The sequence below is a fragment of the Carettochelys insculpta genome, chromosome 11, assembly GCF_033958435.1.
Source record: "Carettochelys insculpta isolate YL-2023 chromosome 11, ASM3395843v1, whole genome shotgun sequence".
Lineage (NCBI taxonomy): Eukaryota > Metazoa > Chordata > Testudines > Carettochelyidae > Carettochelys > Carettochelys insculpta.
Window position 1 is genome coordinate 21,728,036 of NC_134147.1, and position 18,063 is coordinate 21,746,098.

The 18,063-nt window shown below is 43.0% G+C and overlaps 1 protein-coding gene across 3 annotated transcripts in view; it reads right to left on the minus strand.

Moving 5' to 3' along the window:
- Positions 1–15,921, minus strand: part of TKT (transketolase) — a 36,860-nt gene extending 20,939 nt beyond the window's left edge. Inside the window, exons 1-5 of one of the 3 annotated variants that reach the window (XM_075005219.1) lie at positions 15,710–15,803; positions 7,986–8,032; positions 5,085–5,202; positions 2,310–2,423; positions 878–975 (exon numbers count right to left, since the gene is read on the minus strand). In XM_075005219.1, coding sequence (XP_074861320.1) covers positions 878–975; positions 2,310–2,423; positions 5,085–5,202; positions 7,986–7,990 — 335 coding nt within the window. In that variant the 5' untranslated portion in view covers positions 7,991–8,032; positions 15,710–15,803. Of the gene's footprint in view, positions 1–877; positions 976–2,309; positions 2,424–5,084; positions 5,203–7,985; positions 8,033–14,530; positions 14,548–15,709 lie in introns of those variants that run through there. The other 2 variants (XM_075005220.1, XM_075005218.1) reach the window with 2 other exon arrangements.
- Positions 15,922–18,063: the final 2,142 nt, after the last annotated feature.

Sequence of the window (18,063 nt, forward strand, 5' to 3'; positions counted from 1 at the left end):
CCTTTGATGTTCATAATTACCTCAGGCAAGACGCAACATCTCCCACCCTTACCCCCCTCCTTCAGTCCTATGTACTTTGACTTGTAAGTTTATATTGCTTTTTTTTTTTTGGACCTCTATACTATATAGATGTTAGTCTGTATTGGAAATGCAATTGATCTGATGAAGTGGGTCTGTCCCACAAAAGCTCATCACCCAATAAATCATTCTTAGTCAGTCTTTAAAATGCTACATTACTGCTGTTTTGTAACAACACAGACTAAAACGGCTACCTCTCTGTTACTATCCATCAACCTTCTCAGATCGCTTTCTTCATCATATAGATATGTCTTTTGACGTCCACTTTCCTTATCTTCCACCCAGACAAATGGCAGAAATGGTCATTCCCATTCCACTGAAGTTGTGCAGATTTTAGTTACTATTTTGGACCTCTATTTATGGCCCAGCAATTCTTCCCTTGATTTTAAAAGGCACACAACCAAGTCCTTATGCTTCATATTTTCTTCACCATCTGTCTTTACTCTGTAACAACAACTATATACAGCTAGATTCTTCCCTGTGAGTAAGAGGGCAGAACAGCCTTGAATGGCCAAGCAATGTGCCACCTTCCCTCTGCAAGAACAGTACCATCACATCAACATTCTCAGATTGGACATGAACAGCATGCATCAAACTTTGCCAGTTCTTGGCTCCACACAATTTTATGAGCTAGGCCTCCCAGTTACACACCTTTAATTTCTAAACTGAATTTGGATTTGGGTAAGGTGTTGGAAATCACAGAATAAACAATTTTGATCAGGGTAAGAATGACATTGGTTTGCTCAGCAATTTTTTCTCTCTTACATGTCTACAAGCACTTAACACATTAAAAAATTACCTGGCTTTATCAAAGTATTTGCCAGTATAGGCCATACCACAAGCAGCACCAAGCCCCTGACCCAGTGATCCAGTAGCTACATCTGTGAATGGTTGTTTCTGAAAATGAAAATGAAACAATTACTTTGCAGTTAAAAATTTCAGAGACTAATTTTACAGGACAAGAAAGCCACAGAGAAGTAGCTGTGTTAGTCTGTATCTTCACAAAATTTAAAAAAAAAAAAGCCATCATGTAGCACTTTAAAGACTAAAATAATAACATTACTATTATTGTTATTTTAGTCTTTAAAGTGTTACATGACCGCTTTTTTGTTTTGTGAAGGCAAGAAAAGTCATTCCCACTCTGGTGAACACACAGCAGCAGGACAGGATTCCATCACAAAGAGATTAGTGAGATGGGGCCCAGACAATGGATTTCAGTACATTTAAATGGATTCAAATTTCCTTTGCATACTGCCCTGTCCTGCTTCTCCGCTGGTAATGCAGGTGGCTTAACTGATCATTAACTGGCCATAAACTGATCCTGTCAGAGAGGGCTTGGAAGTGATACATCAGGCATACACACTGAAAAGAACAGATTTAGCTTCCAACAATCTTAAGTGCCTTGTTTGAAAAACTTTTTCTTATTCTTCTCCTTGAGATAGTGGCAGTGACAGAAAAGAGCTAATGGCCCTGATAAGAGGCTTCAGCAGGAGTGGGGGTGAAAAAACCAGTAATGCAATCAGATAGGTTTCTTTTGAAACCAGGAAATGCTACTTGAGAGTTTCCCCATAGGGAAAGATGAGCCACGCTACAACTCCATAAAAAGTGATATGTATGGGAACAGCATTGGTGTTTGTGACTTCATTAAATGTTAAGTAATACTTTTGGGCATCTACTTCTATGGACAATCAGTTCCCCATGGGCAGTGGGTGAACCCAGTCCCATCCCTTCCATCTCAGAACCTGTGCTTGCCACCCGACGCTCCCATGGGAGCTAAGTACCTCCACTGTAGGGGCAGCGTCTCCCCCCTGCCCCACAAGCATTGCTTGATACCCAACCCCAAGCCTGAGAAGCCTGCAGTCTCCACCCAACCCCAAGCGGCCAGTGGCCCATCTCTCCAGGAGCACTTGAGGCGTGGCCCCCACTGACCAAGAGCATAACAGAGACTGGCAGCACAGGACTGAAACCCAGGTGCTGAATGGAGGCACAGTGTGGGTGTGGCCAGCCAAGTACGTTGGGAAGGCATTTCCTTCCCCCGTCTCTTACACCAGCTGTCCATGAGTTCTGCTTTTTCCAAACCATAGATGCTACTGCCTTCTTTAAAAAAACTAAACTTATCTTTACTGTGCAGCAGTCATCAACTACACCCTGTTGCAAAAGGTGCGCGTATTTCTTGATTTACATGAAGCTCTTATTTTAATACTTATTAAGCTTATTGCTCAATTACTCACTGGTACAGGGTGTCCTTCCAAAATGGAATCAATTTTCCTCAAGTTTAATAATTCTGCTTCTTGTAGGAAGCCTGCCTCAGCCCAGGCAGCATACAGAATGGGTGCTGCATGACCCTAGAAGAAAAAAAAAGCTATTTTAAACACAGAGCAAATTTCCAAAATATCTCGATATCAAGACAAAGTAATAATATGTAAACATGACAAATTCAGCTCTTTATGCCTACTGAAAGTTTCTTTATAATGTAAGGGACCAAGTTCTAAAATGCTTGCAAACCAGTCACTGCTTCATATTACCTTTGAGCCCTTGGAGTTCTCCTTTTGGAGACCTGATATTCCCACAGGGTCAGAGCCTTCAACTAAGAAGCAGAGTGTAACTCCTTTTGTAGCTATGTTAAAGCTCTTACAGGAGGTCATATTGAGGAAGAATAGATCCTCTGAGGCAGATAGATGTATTCTAAAGCAGAACTTCAAGTATAACTCTTCAACTTAGACTCTGCATCAATGGAGAGCCAGTGGAGAGAATGAACTATTTTGGGTGACATACCCAGGGGAACCAGTTCTGTTGAACAGATGGAATGTTGAGTTTTGTTCCAGGTGGAGCTCTCTCAGGGTATATGGATTTAAGATTAGATACAGTGGCTGCACCTACACTAGGAACTAACTTCGAAGTTAAGCACTACATCAAAGTAGCCAGCAGAGAGACCAAAAATAACTTTGAACTCCGTTCCCTGGGAATGAAGTAGTGCCCTACTTCGAAGTAAGCAACTTCAAAGTTATTTTTGTAGCGTAGACACTGTCAGTGAGTGGTAACTATAAAGATTAGTGGCCTTGAATACACAGGCCAGGTTTGAATTTGATATGAATGGGTATAATCTTCTGACCAGTTACAGAAGAAACGGTCATTTTTGTGTCCATGGCTACTTTGGCACCCTATAGCTCAAGTAAACCATGAGGTGCTTGGTCTTGCCATGAGGGCAGGGGACTGGACTTGATGACCTCTTCAGGTCCCTTCCAGGTCTTTTGTTCTATGATTCTAAGAGCAGAAGCTTTCATCACTGCGGATGGGGAGATGGTATCAAAGCAGAATCAAGTACATCTCAAAATTTGCCTGACTTCTTTAGAGAGCTGCTCATCCTCCAGGTTCTGAATTCCTATAGGTACCGAGAAAGCTGAGAGATGGCACTCTTCTATTTTATGCACGTGTTCTGTACACTTCATCTCTAGGGGTGACTATTTTTGTAACTTGCCAAATTTTAGACAGTTAACTATCATATAAAAAATTAGACTCCCTATCTGCAGCACATTCTGCAGTCTGCTGGGATGCTCCCTAGTTTCCAACTGTATAACACTACCTGGTACAGTACTTTTGGCACTTTTCTTAACACCTGACGTTTGAAATGCCACTCACTTCAAAGCACTTTGTAAAATTAAATATATACTCAGGAATCACTGCATTGGCTACTGAAGATCCTAAGAATATACCAGTAGTTTAACACTACAGAACCGTTTAGAATAGAAAACAGAAGACTCAGACAGACTTTAAATAGCAAGGATGCAATTATCCGAGCTGAAATTGTAGCCAGAATTACAAGTTAGCACCCCTCTCTGGCTAAAAGTGCCATGGAAACTTTGATGACCTCAAGCAGTCAGGACGTTTGTTTTATGTCTTAGCTGAAAACTACACCTTCAGGAGCACTGATTTCTTTTAGTGCCATACTAATGCACAGGGACAAGAATGTCACCCACTAAACTACAAATGCAACTTTTTATCATACGTCTCAGAAAGCTTCCAACAAAGTACTAAACTGGCACAACAAAGCTTATCAGAACTCTGAAAGGCTCACATTAAAGGCAGCATGGCTACAGACAGAAGGGACATCATGAAAAAATGTAACCATAACTTACTGGTTAAAAATATGCAGATTAGAATAATTTCTTGGAGAAACATAAAAAATAATCCTTGCCTTAAAGTGACATTGTTTCTGATTAGATTTCACACACAGTACCAGGAAAGAATAGCTAATGGCCATGTCTACACTAGCCCAAAACTTCAAAACGGACATGCAAATGGCCATTTCAAAGTTCACTAATGAAGCGCTGAAATACATATTCAGCACCTCATAAGAATGCCAGCAGCCGTGGCACTTCAAAATGGATACGGCTCGCTGCCGTGTGGCTCATCCAGACGGGGCTCCTTTTCGAAAGGACCCCGGCAACTTCGAAATCCCCTTATTCCTAACAGCAGATAGGAATAAGGGGATTTCAAAGTTGCCAGGGTCCTTTCGAAAAGGAGCCCCATCTGGATGAGCCACATGGCAGAAAGCCGCGTCAATTTCAAAGTGCCACGGCTGCGGGCATTCTAATGAGGTGCTGAATATCTACTGCAGCGCTTCATTAGTAAACTTTGAAATGGCCACTTGCACGGCCATTTCGAAGTTTTGGGCTAGTGTAGACGTAGCCAATATGTAATTCAACAGCTTAACTGCTTAAATATTTTGTATGATATATGAACACACAGATTCCTAGAAATCTGGCAATTCTTTTCAGGCACTATGCTTACCCTTTCCAATGTCCTGCAAGATTTTGTCTTTTTCCCTTTTTATTGCATATAATAATCTTAAAACTCTTTTGAAAAAAGATTTTAATTGTTATTACTAGCATTGTGTACTGATAAGGACCCTAAAGAATGACAGTGAGTACGAGTCAAGAAAACACGAACGTTTATTTGGAAAAACAACTAATCAAGAAGGTAAAACTGCTAGTTCTGGATCTTACCTTCGAGAGTACAAATCGGTCATTGCTGGGATTTCGGGGATCTTTCGCTTTGTACCTCATGGTATGAAAAAAGAGCACAGACATGATCTCTGCTGCACTGCAACATGATGTCGGGTGGCTACAAATCAAAGCAGATACAATATTATCAGTGCTGCCCCCTGCCAACTCACATTCACATGATTAGAATACCGCCTTGCCAGTTCTCTAATCCTCAATTAAAATAGGGAATTCTAAGTGTTTTTGATAACTCATACCATCTACTGTTATCCTACCACCAATTAGCTGTGCTTTGAGGGTGTATGATGTCTTTTTATCAAAACCAAAGTGATTGTTAAAATGCAGGCTTTAGTGATAGGGCACTGGCTTATCTGTTTGTGTGCTCCATTCCTCTTCATACCAGGGAATGGCATGACAATCAGCCATTCTTAGGTGTAAGAGAGACTATGCAATACGCACTTGAAATTATTCTGTTCATTTATCAGCAGGAGTAAAATTCACCGTGAAGTAGAGAGCATGAGCTCAAGCCTTCAGGCCATTTATAACTCACATTAAGTGAGCAAGTATCAAAAGGGTTAGCCAAGTTAGTCTGTACGTTCAAAAGCAACAAGACCTATGGCACCTTATAGACTAACAGATAAGCAAGCAGGGTTAAGTGTGGATAGTATCTTGTGCAGGCCTTTTGAAAAGGTGAGAATTTCACCCTGGAAATGCTGTCATTTTTAATTTTTGGAAGACCTGTGGGACATTTAAAATTGTACTACATAAATCCCAATTACATTCTATCATAATAGCAGCTAACGAAGGGACCTTATTCCACTCACTTTATTTTCATATCAATAAAAAAAATTTAGGTACTGAAAACTGGAAAGATCAATTTATGATCCGTTTATCTGAGGTACTTCTAATAACACAACCAGCTCTGCTACTGAAAAAATGGTGATTTGTTTCATCTTTGACTTGCAGAAAGAGGAGCATTTTCTATATTTATAGTCTAAAATATTGAGTAAATTCACATATTTCAGTAGTTGATACATTTGGGGGCTATCTTGCTCTTGCTGATGTCAGGGGCACTTTTGCCGCAGATTGTAATAGGAACACAAAGGATTCCTTGTCCCATAATTTACTAGAGAAGCTCAGAGAACTATGCATTCCAATTTCAGAAAACAGTTGTGCCACACAGCATATCAACCACAAATGCGTAAACATGAAAGGTGCAGTGTCCAGCTGTGGATAGCGGATTATTGGGCTCTTGTGTTTCAAATGTCAGAGAACAGTACTCTTACATTCTGACTTGTGTTCCCTATCATAAACTTAAATAATTGCCATTTGAAATTTATTACCCGCTTTTGTATAATCTATAGCATCTAACGAATTAACACAAAGTTTTGTATACATGGCAGTGTGTTATGTGTCTCTCTGAAGATATACATGAAAAAAATATAGCCTTAACATTAAATGCATTTCTAAAAGAAGGCCTTTTTAGTTACCTGCAAATAGGGCCTCTGGTTCTCACCATTTCCCAATTACAGTAAAATTCCTTTAATCCAGCACATCCGGGACCGGACAGATACCAGATTACCAAATTTTCTGGATTACTGGATGTCACCATGCCCCCCCGACAACCTTGTTCAACCCCGCCTGCCCTCGCAGCTCACCATCCCCACACCCACCTACAGCTCACCACTCTTGTGCATCCCCAGCTTCTTCACCACCCTTGCAGACTCTACAGTGCCACTTTCACACCAGTGGCAGAAGAAAACAGATACGTGTGTGCTCGCTGCCACCACCCAATGACTGGGGCCCCAGAGGCCTGCAGAGCTCAGCATGCCCTGGGCCAGCACCATGGTACTGGGGACAGTGGATCTGTAGGCTGCTTCACCATGCAGCTAATACATGCTTGAGAGCCAGGCCCTGCCCTGCGTGCATGGGGTCAACCTGGTAAAAGAGGGCCACGATGCACGGTCAGTGTCTGCTGGCAGGGGCGGAGGGGGCCAGTCTGTGCTGCGCTGAAGGGGGTAGACCCTGGGCGCCACAGCTTGTGTCCAGCTGAGGGTGCACTTGTCACCTAGCAGCAGTTGCTGGTTCCCTCCATTCCCACTCGCCCACGGCTGTTCCAAGTTGTGTATTTCAACACCTGTGTGCAGGGAGAGTGGGTGAAATGGGCAGCACTGTAGAGCCAGCTTCTTCACCCCTCCCACAGCTCTCATGTATCTCGGGGGGAACTACAGATGCTGGATCATCAGGATTTCCAGACCATCAGAGGCTAGATTAAAGGAATTTTACTGTATCTAGCAGGTATTTCTGGGTTCTATACTAGACCCCAAAGTAGCAATTTTCAAGCATTTATTGATACTAAATAGGAATATTTTTGATCTCAACAGTCATTGTGTGATGAAGTAACAGCCATAGATTGTTTAAATTATAGGATGTTTTCTTGTCTACAAATATTTACTAATAAGCTTTTAATATGATATTCATTTGAAACCCAAAGCCCTATTTGTAAAACAAGAACAGTTGTGTCAAGAATGACACGCAACAAAACTTTTATTTTCCTTTTCTACATTCCCCATGCATGTTAAAATTCATAAGCAGTTTACTATATAATATATATCAGAATACAAGTCCTTTTGGTAGTGACACTTCTACCCTCTCCCCCGCATAATGACTTCAAATTGAAATAAGAGAGTAAGTTAGACACGTGCAAACACTCTAGCAAAATGCAGAGTAAAGATTAGTGTCTATCCCTTAGTACGTCCTCAGACACAAGGAGCCAAAACAATCAGGTTTAAACTATTGTTCAAACACATATTAGTAAATGTTTATACATGTGAGTTAATCAATAAAACTTACATGCATGTTTAAAGTTATCATTCTTTTAACTGCATTAACTTTATACTTAACCACATTTCTATGAACTCTTGGTCTTGGGAAAAAAGATTTTAAGTGACCTAGAGCGGTGAACATGTGGGAAAAAAAAATAAAGTATAAAATGTAACAACTGAAATCCAAAAAATAACTTCTGGTTATTTAAAAGCTTTTTTAATTACAGAAAATAATCCAAGCTGAGACTGTACTTCAGCTACTGGAAATCAATCTCAAAACAGAGTACAGAATTTTGTTTAATCAGCTTATATAAGACTATTGCTGTAGTCATTGTCAATTTTATTAGACTACCGAAAGACCTGCCAGTGCTGAGTTACATTAAAATCCCAGGCATTGTTTATTTATTACTACCAAGGGAAAAATATGACAATATCTTTACATTATTCACACACAGGTTACATTCAGAATCGACATCCAATTTTGAATTATAAAAAGGTGGTGTGGTTAGTAAACTTCATTGCCACCTGCCTTTTATAGAAGCGCCACCACTCTTTTGAATCTTTTTGCATTAAACAAGAGAGACTACAAGAAATTAAGGTCTGCATCTTGGGGTAAAATCCTGGGTCTGTTGATGCAGTCAGGCTTTTCAGTCTCGAACTATGTATTTAAACTGCTATACACTGCAGCTAAAAAGGGCTTAATTAAAAGGAACAATAATAGCAAAAGAAAGAAAAAAAAAACACCCTGCCAAAACCAAAAAAGAATAATTCTAATGTAAAAAGATCTATTCATACACCAAATTGTGAAACTTAACGGCTTCTAAAGAAATTCTTGTAGGTTCCACTTTTAAGAATGTTATCAAATCTTACAAGGAAACTATTGTTTCAAAAACTGCAGAAGTTCACCCTTAATTTTTTCCCCTCAAACTCCGCATCTCCTAACAGTCAAAATGCTATCAGCTTTGGCCAATCAGTCACTGGCATTAATAAAAGATCATCTTCTCCTCTGCACAAAACCAGCAAAGATGAAGCACCAAAGATGTCATCTCAGCCTTTACAATTAGCTAAGCTAAATGCACCAGCTGGGGAAAAAAAATAATGCAGAAGCTCACCTGTCCATAAGGAAAATAATAACAATAATAGATTAATCACTGTGTGTCATGAGCTTAGAATCCCATATTAACTAGGCTCAATTTTAAGGTAGCTGGCAGGATTCATTTGCAAGTATTGCTCTCTTATCACTGCCAAGCAACAAGACTGCCACCTCCACAGTTGTGAAAAACTGATCAAGAGAATACTTACAGAGAGGTAGCCGTGTTTGTCTGTATCCTCACAAATCAAAAAAGCAGCCAGGCAGCATTTTTTTAAAGACTAACAAAAAAACAATTATTAGGTGATAAGCTTTCCTGGGGCAGACCCACTTCTTTGGATCTGGAAACAGCACCAATCTGAAGAAGTGGGTCTGCCCCATGAAAGCTCATCACCTAATAAATTATTTTTTAGTCTTTAAAGTGACACATGACTGCTTTTCTGTTCTGATTAAGAGAAGGAACAGAAGTGCTGAATCCTGGACATCTGTACCTATGGACACTCTTGGGTGAACGAAGATGATCTTCAATCTTCGTTCTGAATTACCTACATTTTGTAGTTCATTAACATTAATACTAATTTTATATTTATTTTTATTCCCAATACAATTACAGTGAATTAACAGTAAAGTAAAAACATCTCCCTGCCCATAAAACTACACGTTTTCAGTGGACCTGGAATATTCCTAGTATCTCTAAACTGCACTTGCTATCACCCTGTAAAATCAGGTTTCCATATCCTTTAGGTCTCATTCAGGCAAAGCTCCCATTTTTTTCAATGAGAGTTCAATGCAAACAAAAATGCAAGAAATAACTAATATACCGACCACTTCACAACACTTGTTGCAACACAGGTCACAGTTCACAAAGTCACTTCCTTCAAGAAAGTCCACAAGTTCTCTTTTGTTCTTAAATGCTTTAAATTACAAGCATTTCCTGTATTTTTTCTTAATCCTATTGCACAGAAACCATTTTTTAAAACAAATATTAACTTCCTTAAAAGAGTTGGTGTAAAGTGTGACTCAGTCTCTCTCTGCAATAAGCCTGTAATCAAATACATTTATATGCAGTGTTGTAGTCTTGTGGATTCCGGGATATTGAGACAAGGTGGGTGAGGTTATGTCTTTTATTGGACCAACTTCTGCTGGTGAGAGAGAAAGCTTGTGTTTCTCACCAAAAGAAGTTGGTCCAATGAAAGACATAACTTCACCCACCTTGTCCTTTAAATGAAACTGACAATCATGGCCATTTTATGCTATATACTTTCTTACCCTGAGAGCCAAATCCTTAACTTGCCTTGTTAAGGTAATAAAGATTTGGACATCAGTGTGCAGATATATAGCTGTGAGAGCTTAATTTGACTCCCTAAAGCCAATCCTAATCAGAGTCTTTTTGAATCAGTGCTCTCTTTTCTCCTATTAAATGTACTGCTGTGTTATCATCCTGCTAATCAAGTCTCATTTATTAAGAAAATGTCACTTATGACAATCTTCTGTGTGCTTCCCGCATTCCATGACCAAGTCATGACCTGAGCTGTGAAAAAATTTTAGACTTTTCACATTAATCCTTAGTAGTAAATGAACAAGCTGAATGAATTATGTGATTTTATTTTTGTGGAGCGAGTATTTTTATACACATACAAAAGAAGTATCAAGGAAACCTTTTTACTGTTTTTTCATATACTTTAAAATAAGTAAATTTAGCAAATTGTTCCATTCTTGCACTAAGGATTATAATGAAATATTGTTTCAAAACTGTTGATGGGTCCCAATGCTGTTCCACTTGAAGTCCAAAGGAATGTTGCCTGTGAATTGAGGGGAAGCAGAAGAGGAAGCTAAGTCTGTGCCAAATGTTGCAGCTTTTAAAAAAAAAGTAATATTTAAAAAGGAACCAGTGAAGACTCTGCACTTGAGTGCACCATCGAGGGCAAACCAAATATCTGAAATTAAGGATCCATTCCTGCGACAGGCTGAGCCTCCTCAACTTCCACTGACTTGGCCGTTTATAGGAAAAAGCCAAAACGTCTCTCCTCTGGGTGAAAACCGAATGACATAAAGCAACAACGCATTTTCAATATGCAACACAAGACTCTCAAAAAAGAAATGTAAAAAACAGTTTACACCACAAACATAGTGAAAGACAACAGAAAATTAAGAGATTAAAAATATTTTTGCACCAGTTGCACTTCCTAAAACCAGCACTCCCTGGTACAGTAAGACCCCTGGTCCTCCCGGACCAGAGAACCAGCGTAGGAGGGCAAGCAAGAGCCAGTGTCCTGACAGCTTCGCGGGGCCTTAGTATCCAAGAGATTATTTGTCCAATTCTTTTTGAAAAAAAAAATGCATTTTCAACCACCTTTCACAGGCGTAAACAAAATGTAAATTTTGAGAAAACGGAAAATAGTCTGCATTCCACAATGAAAAGCTTAACTGTGATCTTGAGTCAAAACTTTGGCTGTAATTACGTACAAACAAACATGGACAGTATTTTTCCATACATACAGCAGGATCAAAGCAAGGTCAGCTCCAGACCCTACACTAAATCCTGTCCAGGGGCCTGAATAAACTGCCCATTTGAGACTACAGGCATTTTGCAGATAATCCCATGTGGGCTAACTTGAAATTCTGTAGAGAATTAGTTCCACCTGATAGGTACAAAATAAAACAAAGGGAGAAGATATGGCCCTAGGCCTAAATTCTTTGGTGTTTAGTTCTAAGATTAATTTAGCATTCCTGGTCTCTTTTTCCAGTCATAGTATATTTGCTAGTACAGTGAACTGATACACACCTTGTTAGCAAGCAAGATTTCCTCAAAAGGGTGATAACTAAGCTGTCAAAATGTTAAGTGCATGCTTTCTCAGTCTGAATCCTGTCCAATCTTGTATCATCAAAGCTTAATCCATGATTAACAAAGGCAACTCTCCAGAAAGACAAAGTGAAAATCACTGTGTCCCCAACAAACACAGGACTTCCCCCACCCCGCCCCTCCTATCCCACTCTTCACACCTTTAACAAACATCTACCCAAACCACAGAGGCAGCACATTCAGAAGGAAACCTAACTTATGCCTCCATTACTCCACGCAAGAGATACATTTCCTGGACACTACAGTACAAATCAAGGATGGCCTGATCAGGACCACACTCTACCGGAAACCCACTGATCACTATATTGACCTACACGCTTCTAGCTTCCATCCTGCACACATAACTACATCCATTGTTTACAGTCAAGCCCGTAGGTACAATCGCATTTGCTCTCGTCCTACTGACAGAGACCAAAAACTACAAGATCTTTACTGAACAGTCATAAACCTGAACTACCGACCAGGAGAAATAAAAAAACAAATTGACAGGGCCAGACAAATACCCAGAGACCACCTACTCCAAGATAGGCCCAAAAAAGCCAAGAATAGACCACCACTGGTCATTACCTACAGCCCCCAACTCAAACCAATGCAACACATTATTAAAGACCTATGACCTATCCTTAATCAGGATGCCACACTCCAGAAGGCCCTCGGTGACAGGCCTGTTCCCTCCTACAACCTTCCAACCATATGAGGATTCTCACCCACAATCACAGTCTATACCACAGGAACACCAGTCCTGGAACTCTTCCTTGCAACAAAGCCTGCTGCCAGCTTTGTCCACATAGCTGTTCTGGAGATACCATCACTCAACCTAACCAGGTTATTTTCAAAATCACAAGCACATTCTCATGTTCGTTAACTGACATCATATATGTCATCATGTGCCAACAATGCCCACATGCTTTGTATATTGGTCAGACTTCAAACTCTCTTAGACAAAAAGTTAAAGGGCACAAAACAGACATAAAAACACTCCTGATCCACAAACCTGTCAGCCAGCATTTTAATGAAGTGGGCCATTGTGTCAATGACTTAAAAGTTTGTGTCTGACTGAAGAGGAATTTTCACAACACTCTTGAAAGAGAGGCTGCTGAACTCTTTTATATTCAAATTCGACACATTAACACGTGGTTTGAACCTGGATGGGAATTTTCTGGGTCATTATAGGGGATCTTTGGCATACTTGGCTTAATCCAATTCTTGACTCCCCCCACACTTCTGCCCCTCTACTCTCTGATTTGCTCACCTTAATTTTTTTTCTGATTTGTCCACCTTGATTACTATGTTTGGTTCTCTGTGCCTTAAATATTGAGTCTGTTCTGGTATGGCTATGGTCTGAACAAGTGGGTCTATCCCACAAAAGCTCCCCTAATAAATTATTTTGTTAGTCTTTAAAGTGCTACTTGACTGCTTTTTTGTTTTGATAGCATATAAACTAGCACAGCTTTCTCTCTGTTACTACAGCCCTGATATTTAACAGTTAGATACCTCAATTATCTTTAAAGTGACTAGTTTGAAGAAACATTTTCAACATGAAAGATTTTTTATCACCATCCTCATCTCACACATATACTCCCCATACACCCCTCTTCCACAAACATCCATTCTCCCACACAACTGAACTCTAAATCTTTGCATACACCTCAATACAGTAAGACATTCCTCCACCCAAAACCGCAGAATCCCAACCCTCAATGAACCCCTAACCCCCATGTAAATACTGTCCTTAATTTGTAATGGCAGAGGTGCTGGGACTCAAGCAATTTTTTACATTCGTAATTGATGCAGGAAGTTGAGTTTTCAGGGCTATGAACAGCCAAGTGCAGAGTACCAGGGCATTAAGCACTGCTTAAATATAGACTCCCACCCATACATACACACTATCCCAAATCATTTAGTACTTTATATTAGTTAAAGAACTAAAATGAATTATGTTTTGCAGCTGGACCTTTAATTGGCACCTCTACGCTATAGCAATCTTTCGAAAGATGGTCTTCTGGAATATCATCTTTTGGAAGAGTGCATCCACATGCAAAAAAAAATAGCTAAATCTTTTTGATCCACTCTTTCAACAGAGAGCATCAACACAGCACCCACTCTTTCGAAAAATGGGCCATGGGCTGAAAAATCCAGTGCCATGAGGACTGCTCTTTCGAAAGATGGGCCTGTGGAGCATCTACACATGCTTGTTTCAAAAGAAGCTTTCAAAAGCAGGTGCTCTTACTGATCCAGGAGCAGAAGAGAAGAGGGCTTCTGGAAAAAGATCCGCAGCCTTAATTTCAGACAAGAAGAGTGCATTTTTTGTGTTGTTGTGTCGCACGTTCTTTCAAAAAAGGACCTGAGTTTCTGAAAGACCTTGCTAGTGTAGGCATGGCCAATATGTGCAAAATACGGTTCCACATAAACACGATATAGAAAGGACCTCACCAAATTGCACCAATAAGTTCACATTAAATCTAACAGTGATTCTAATATAACAACCTTTGCTCTTTGCAAGTTTGGGAAATGCAACTACTGTGTCAAAACTCTAGATTTCCTAACAGTGATAATTCTCTTAGTCCAACCCATCCCAAAGTGTATATTTGCCCCCAGGACAGGAGCATGCTGCTCTTCAAAATATCATGCACCATGCAGACAAACTCCTTACGCATGACTCAGCAGTCACCTGCTGAAGATTTTGAAACGAAGTAAACGTGAAATCAAGCAGCAAATTCTTTTTTCAGTTACACCAGTGAGACCCCAATGAACTCAAATCCAGTGACTGTATCGGACAGTACACAGATACAGCAGAATCTGGCCCACTTCATTTCACTAACCAGAAACCTGCGGATTGGAAAAGTGGGAGGACAGATAAAGAAAGAAGTGAGGTTCTAAGGCTCACTGATGCAAGGGGCAAATGGAGGCCACTGAACAGGACTGAATTACATACAAGGCCTAAGTTTGGGAAGAGTGATAGAGTAGGGGGCAGAACAAATGAGGGAGTAGTAGTAGAAGGATGGCACAGGTGCAACCTACACAGAAAGGCAGAGCCTGGGGGGCTGCAGGAGGGCAATCTGCATGTGGGGGCAGAGCTGGGGAGGTCAGCAGGGCCAAGCTGCACAAGGGAGCAGAACTTGGTAGCTCTGGAGGCAAGGAGCAAAACTGGGGGTAGGCAGCACAAGGGAGGAGCACAGGTGCTGGAACTAAAGATGCTGCATCACCACCACCACATCGGTTTGAAGCGGTTTCAGGACTTACAGTTTAATTCAGTGGCTCTCAGCACCCCCACTGCAAACATTGTTCCAGCGCCCGTGGGGACTAGGAGAGCTGGCGGCAGCAGGGAGCAGAGCTAGGGCTTGGCAGGCTACACAAGGGAGCAAAGCTATGGGTGGTGAAGAAGCAGCCTGCACGAGGAGGCCGAACTGGGACAGGTCGCCAGAGGAAGGAGAGCCCGGGCAGGCACGTGGACGGCAGAGGCGGGGGAAGACCATACGGAGAGACAGAGGGATGCATTATCTGGGGGGGGGGGGGGGGGGGAAGATGGAGGGGACCAGGTTACCCGAGGGGGGCAGAGTTGGGGAGGAGGGAGCCAGGCCAGCAGGGGGGGCAGAGCTGAGAGGCTGGGAGGGGGCCAGGCCGCCCGAGGGAGGGGACAGCGCTGGGGGGAGGGAGCCTGGCCACACGAGGCGGGGGTCAGAGCTGGGAAGATGGGAGGGGGACCAGGCCGCCCCAGTGGTTCAGAGCTGGGGGCAGTAAGGAGCAGCCTGCCCGAGGGGCGGCGATCGAGGGGCGGGAGAGGGACGGGGCGCGCGAAAACCTGGGAGGTGGATGCCGGGCCGCACTCAGCGCCAGGCCCTGGCCTTACCCGGAGCCGGCGGCCGTGGTGGCCCGGATGGAGCTGATGCGCAGCCGGTTGGCCGTGTCCTTCAGGGCCTGCAGCGCCTGCTGGTCGGGCTTGTGATAAGCCTCCATGGAGCTGCCGGAGTGCGCGGGGCGGGCGAGCGAACGGGCCTGTGCTGCGCTGGGAGCAGAATGAGGGACAGCCCGCGCGGCGAGCCGACTCGCGAGACACGCCCAGCCCGCCGCGGGGCCACCCACAGGAGGAGCCAGCCCGAGCGGCCCCAGCAAGCGCGGGCATCACGGGTCGGAGATGGGGATTACGAGGCTAGTCCCCAGGGGCTGGGGGCAGACTGGGGCATTAAGGGGCACAGTACGGGGCGCGGGGGCTGCAGGCGCCTGTCTCAATAACTTTCGTGGTCCGAGCCCCTCCAAAGGCGCTCAGCGCAGTTAGTGTCCATCCTCCTCCTGCTGCTTTCTGCTGTGCCGCGTGACGTAGCTTTTGTCCCCGGGCACAACCCCCTGGAGCATTTCAGTCCTCGGAGTCAGGCTCTGAGTCCAGCCCGTGCGGGGCACGTGCGTAAACGCCGCGCGTAGCGCCCAAGGCAGAGAGGGCTCAGCAGCTCCTGGAGCTCGTACCCGAGCACCGAGCGCTTACGCGTGGGAGTGCAGACTTGGCCTCCTCCCTGGCTGCAACGGGCCCCCATCCGTTCTCCTTCCAAGGGAGGAAGCGGGGCTGTAATTCCCTCCAGGGTTACAAAAAATCGAACTCGGCCCAAGCTTCCCCGCTGGTTTTTGAAGACCATCTTGTATATTGTTTTTGCTTTGTCTGTCCGTTTGTCTGTCCCGGCAAGGTTCTACCATGTTCCCCCACCCGCGCTAGCCCCAGCCCCCTGCTAGCATGGGGCCCGGCGCAACCCAGCCTCCAGTGACACTCCCCTTTCTCTCCGCCTTGCTAACCCTTCCACGGCCGGCGCAGGACCTGGTCCAGCACTCACACAACCCCTACCCATGCCAGCTCCACCCCCACCCTGGGCCAGCCGCCGACCCCTCATGGAGCCATACACCCCTTCCCCAGGGCCCCTGCCTAATCCTCCCTAAGAGAACCGCCCCCACTGCGACCTGCCCAGCCCCCGATGGAGCCCTTCCCCCAGCCAGCCCCCCATAAACTTTGTGTGTTACAACAAGTTTCTCTGTACAACTTTTTAGCAGCCTAACTTGCTCAAGATCTCTAAAATAATCACTTGTGCATTAAGGAACTGAACTCTGCTCAAGTGCCAGACTGGCATTCTAACCCCTGAACCACCCTTCCTTGCTTAACTGACAAACCAGACACAGAATAAGGCCTCGGCATAATTGTGACCGATATTGATTCATTGCTGAATTTGGTTTAAGACAGGAATGCATAGGAGTTTCTGAACAAGCTGAAGATCTGCCCCTGGACATTTTCCCCACTCTGGTTGGGCTTGTCTACACTACCTCCCTACTTTAAATGGGGAATGGTAAGTAGAGTGTTGGGAGTTTATTAATGAAGTGTTGCAGTGCATATGCAGCACTTCATTAAGCAAATTTGCCCACCCCCAGCAACTCTGAAGTGTTCAACTTCGACGTTCCCGCTCGTCTGTAGCTGCGGCTCACCCGCCAGTACTTTGAAATATCTGGGAAACTTTGGAGTCCCTTTACTCAAAATTTTGAGGAGTAAAGGGACTTCGAAGTAGCCTGGGCACTGCAGAGTACTGGCAGGTGAGCTGAGACTACACACAAGCTGACACTTTGAAGTTGCCGTCGGAGGGAATTTGCTTAATGAAGTACTGCATATGCACTGTAGCACTTCATTAATAAACTCCCAACACCCTACTTACCTTCCTCCCTTCAAACTAGGGAGGTAGTGTAGACAAGCCCAACCAAAGTGGGAAAAATGTCCAGGGGCAGGTCTTCAGCTTGTATAAATGGTCAGATCTCCATTGAGGTGCCAGTAAATATAAAAAAATATATTTTAACACAAACATCTTTAAATTTATATTAATATTAAATTCCTTCACTGGTTTTCTTGGCCACCACTAATACTGCTATCTTCTTAGATAGAGCTTATTCTTTTGTAGTTTCTCATTATAAAAGTTAATTTTACCACATCAACTAAATGCTATCCAGTAATAGTTCTGCTGCTCTGAAAGGCCCAATCCAAGTCTGGGACAAAATTCAGCTATTGTAGGATTTTTCATATTTCAGACTATTCAAAGTACATCCCCTAGATTTTAAAAAGGTATTCTAAGTTCTTGGTATGATTGTTGGAAGTCCATATCCACTAAATCTCTTTACCCTAGAATTGCAAGGATGGGGGACATGTTTGCAGTGTTCTTATGGCTGTGTTGGTCTCACCAT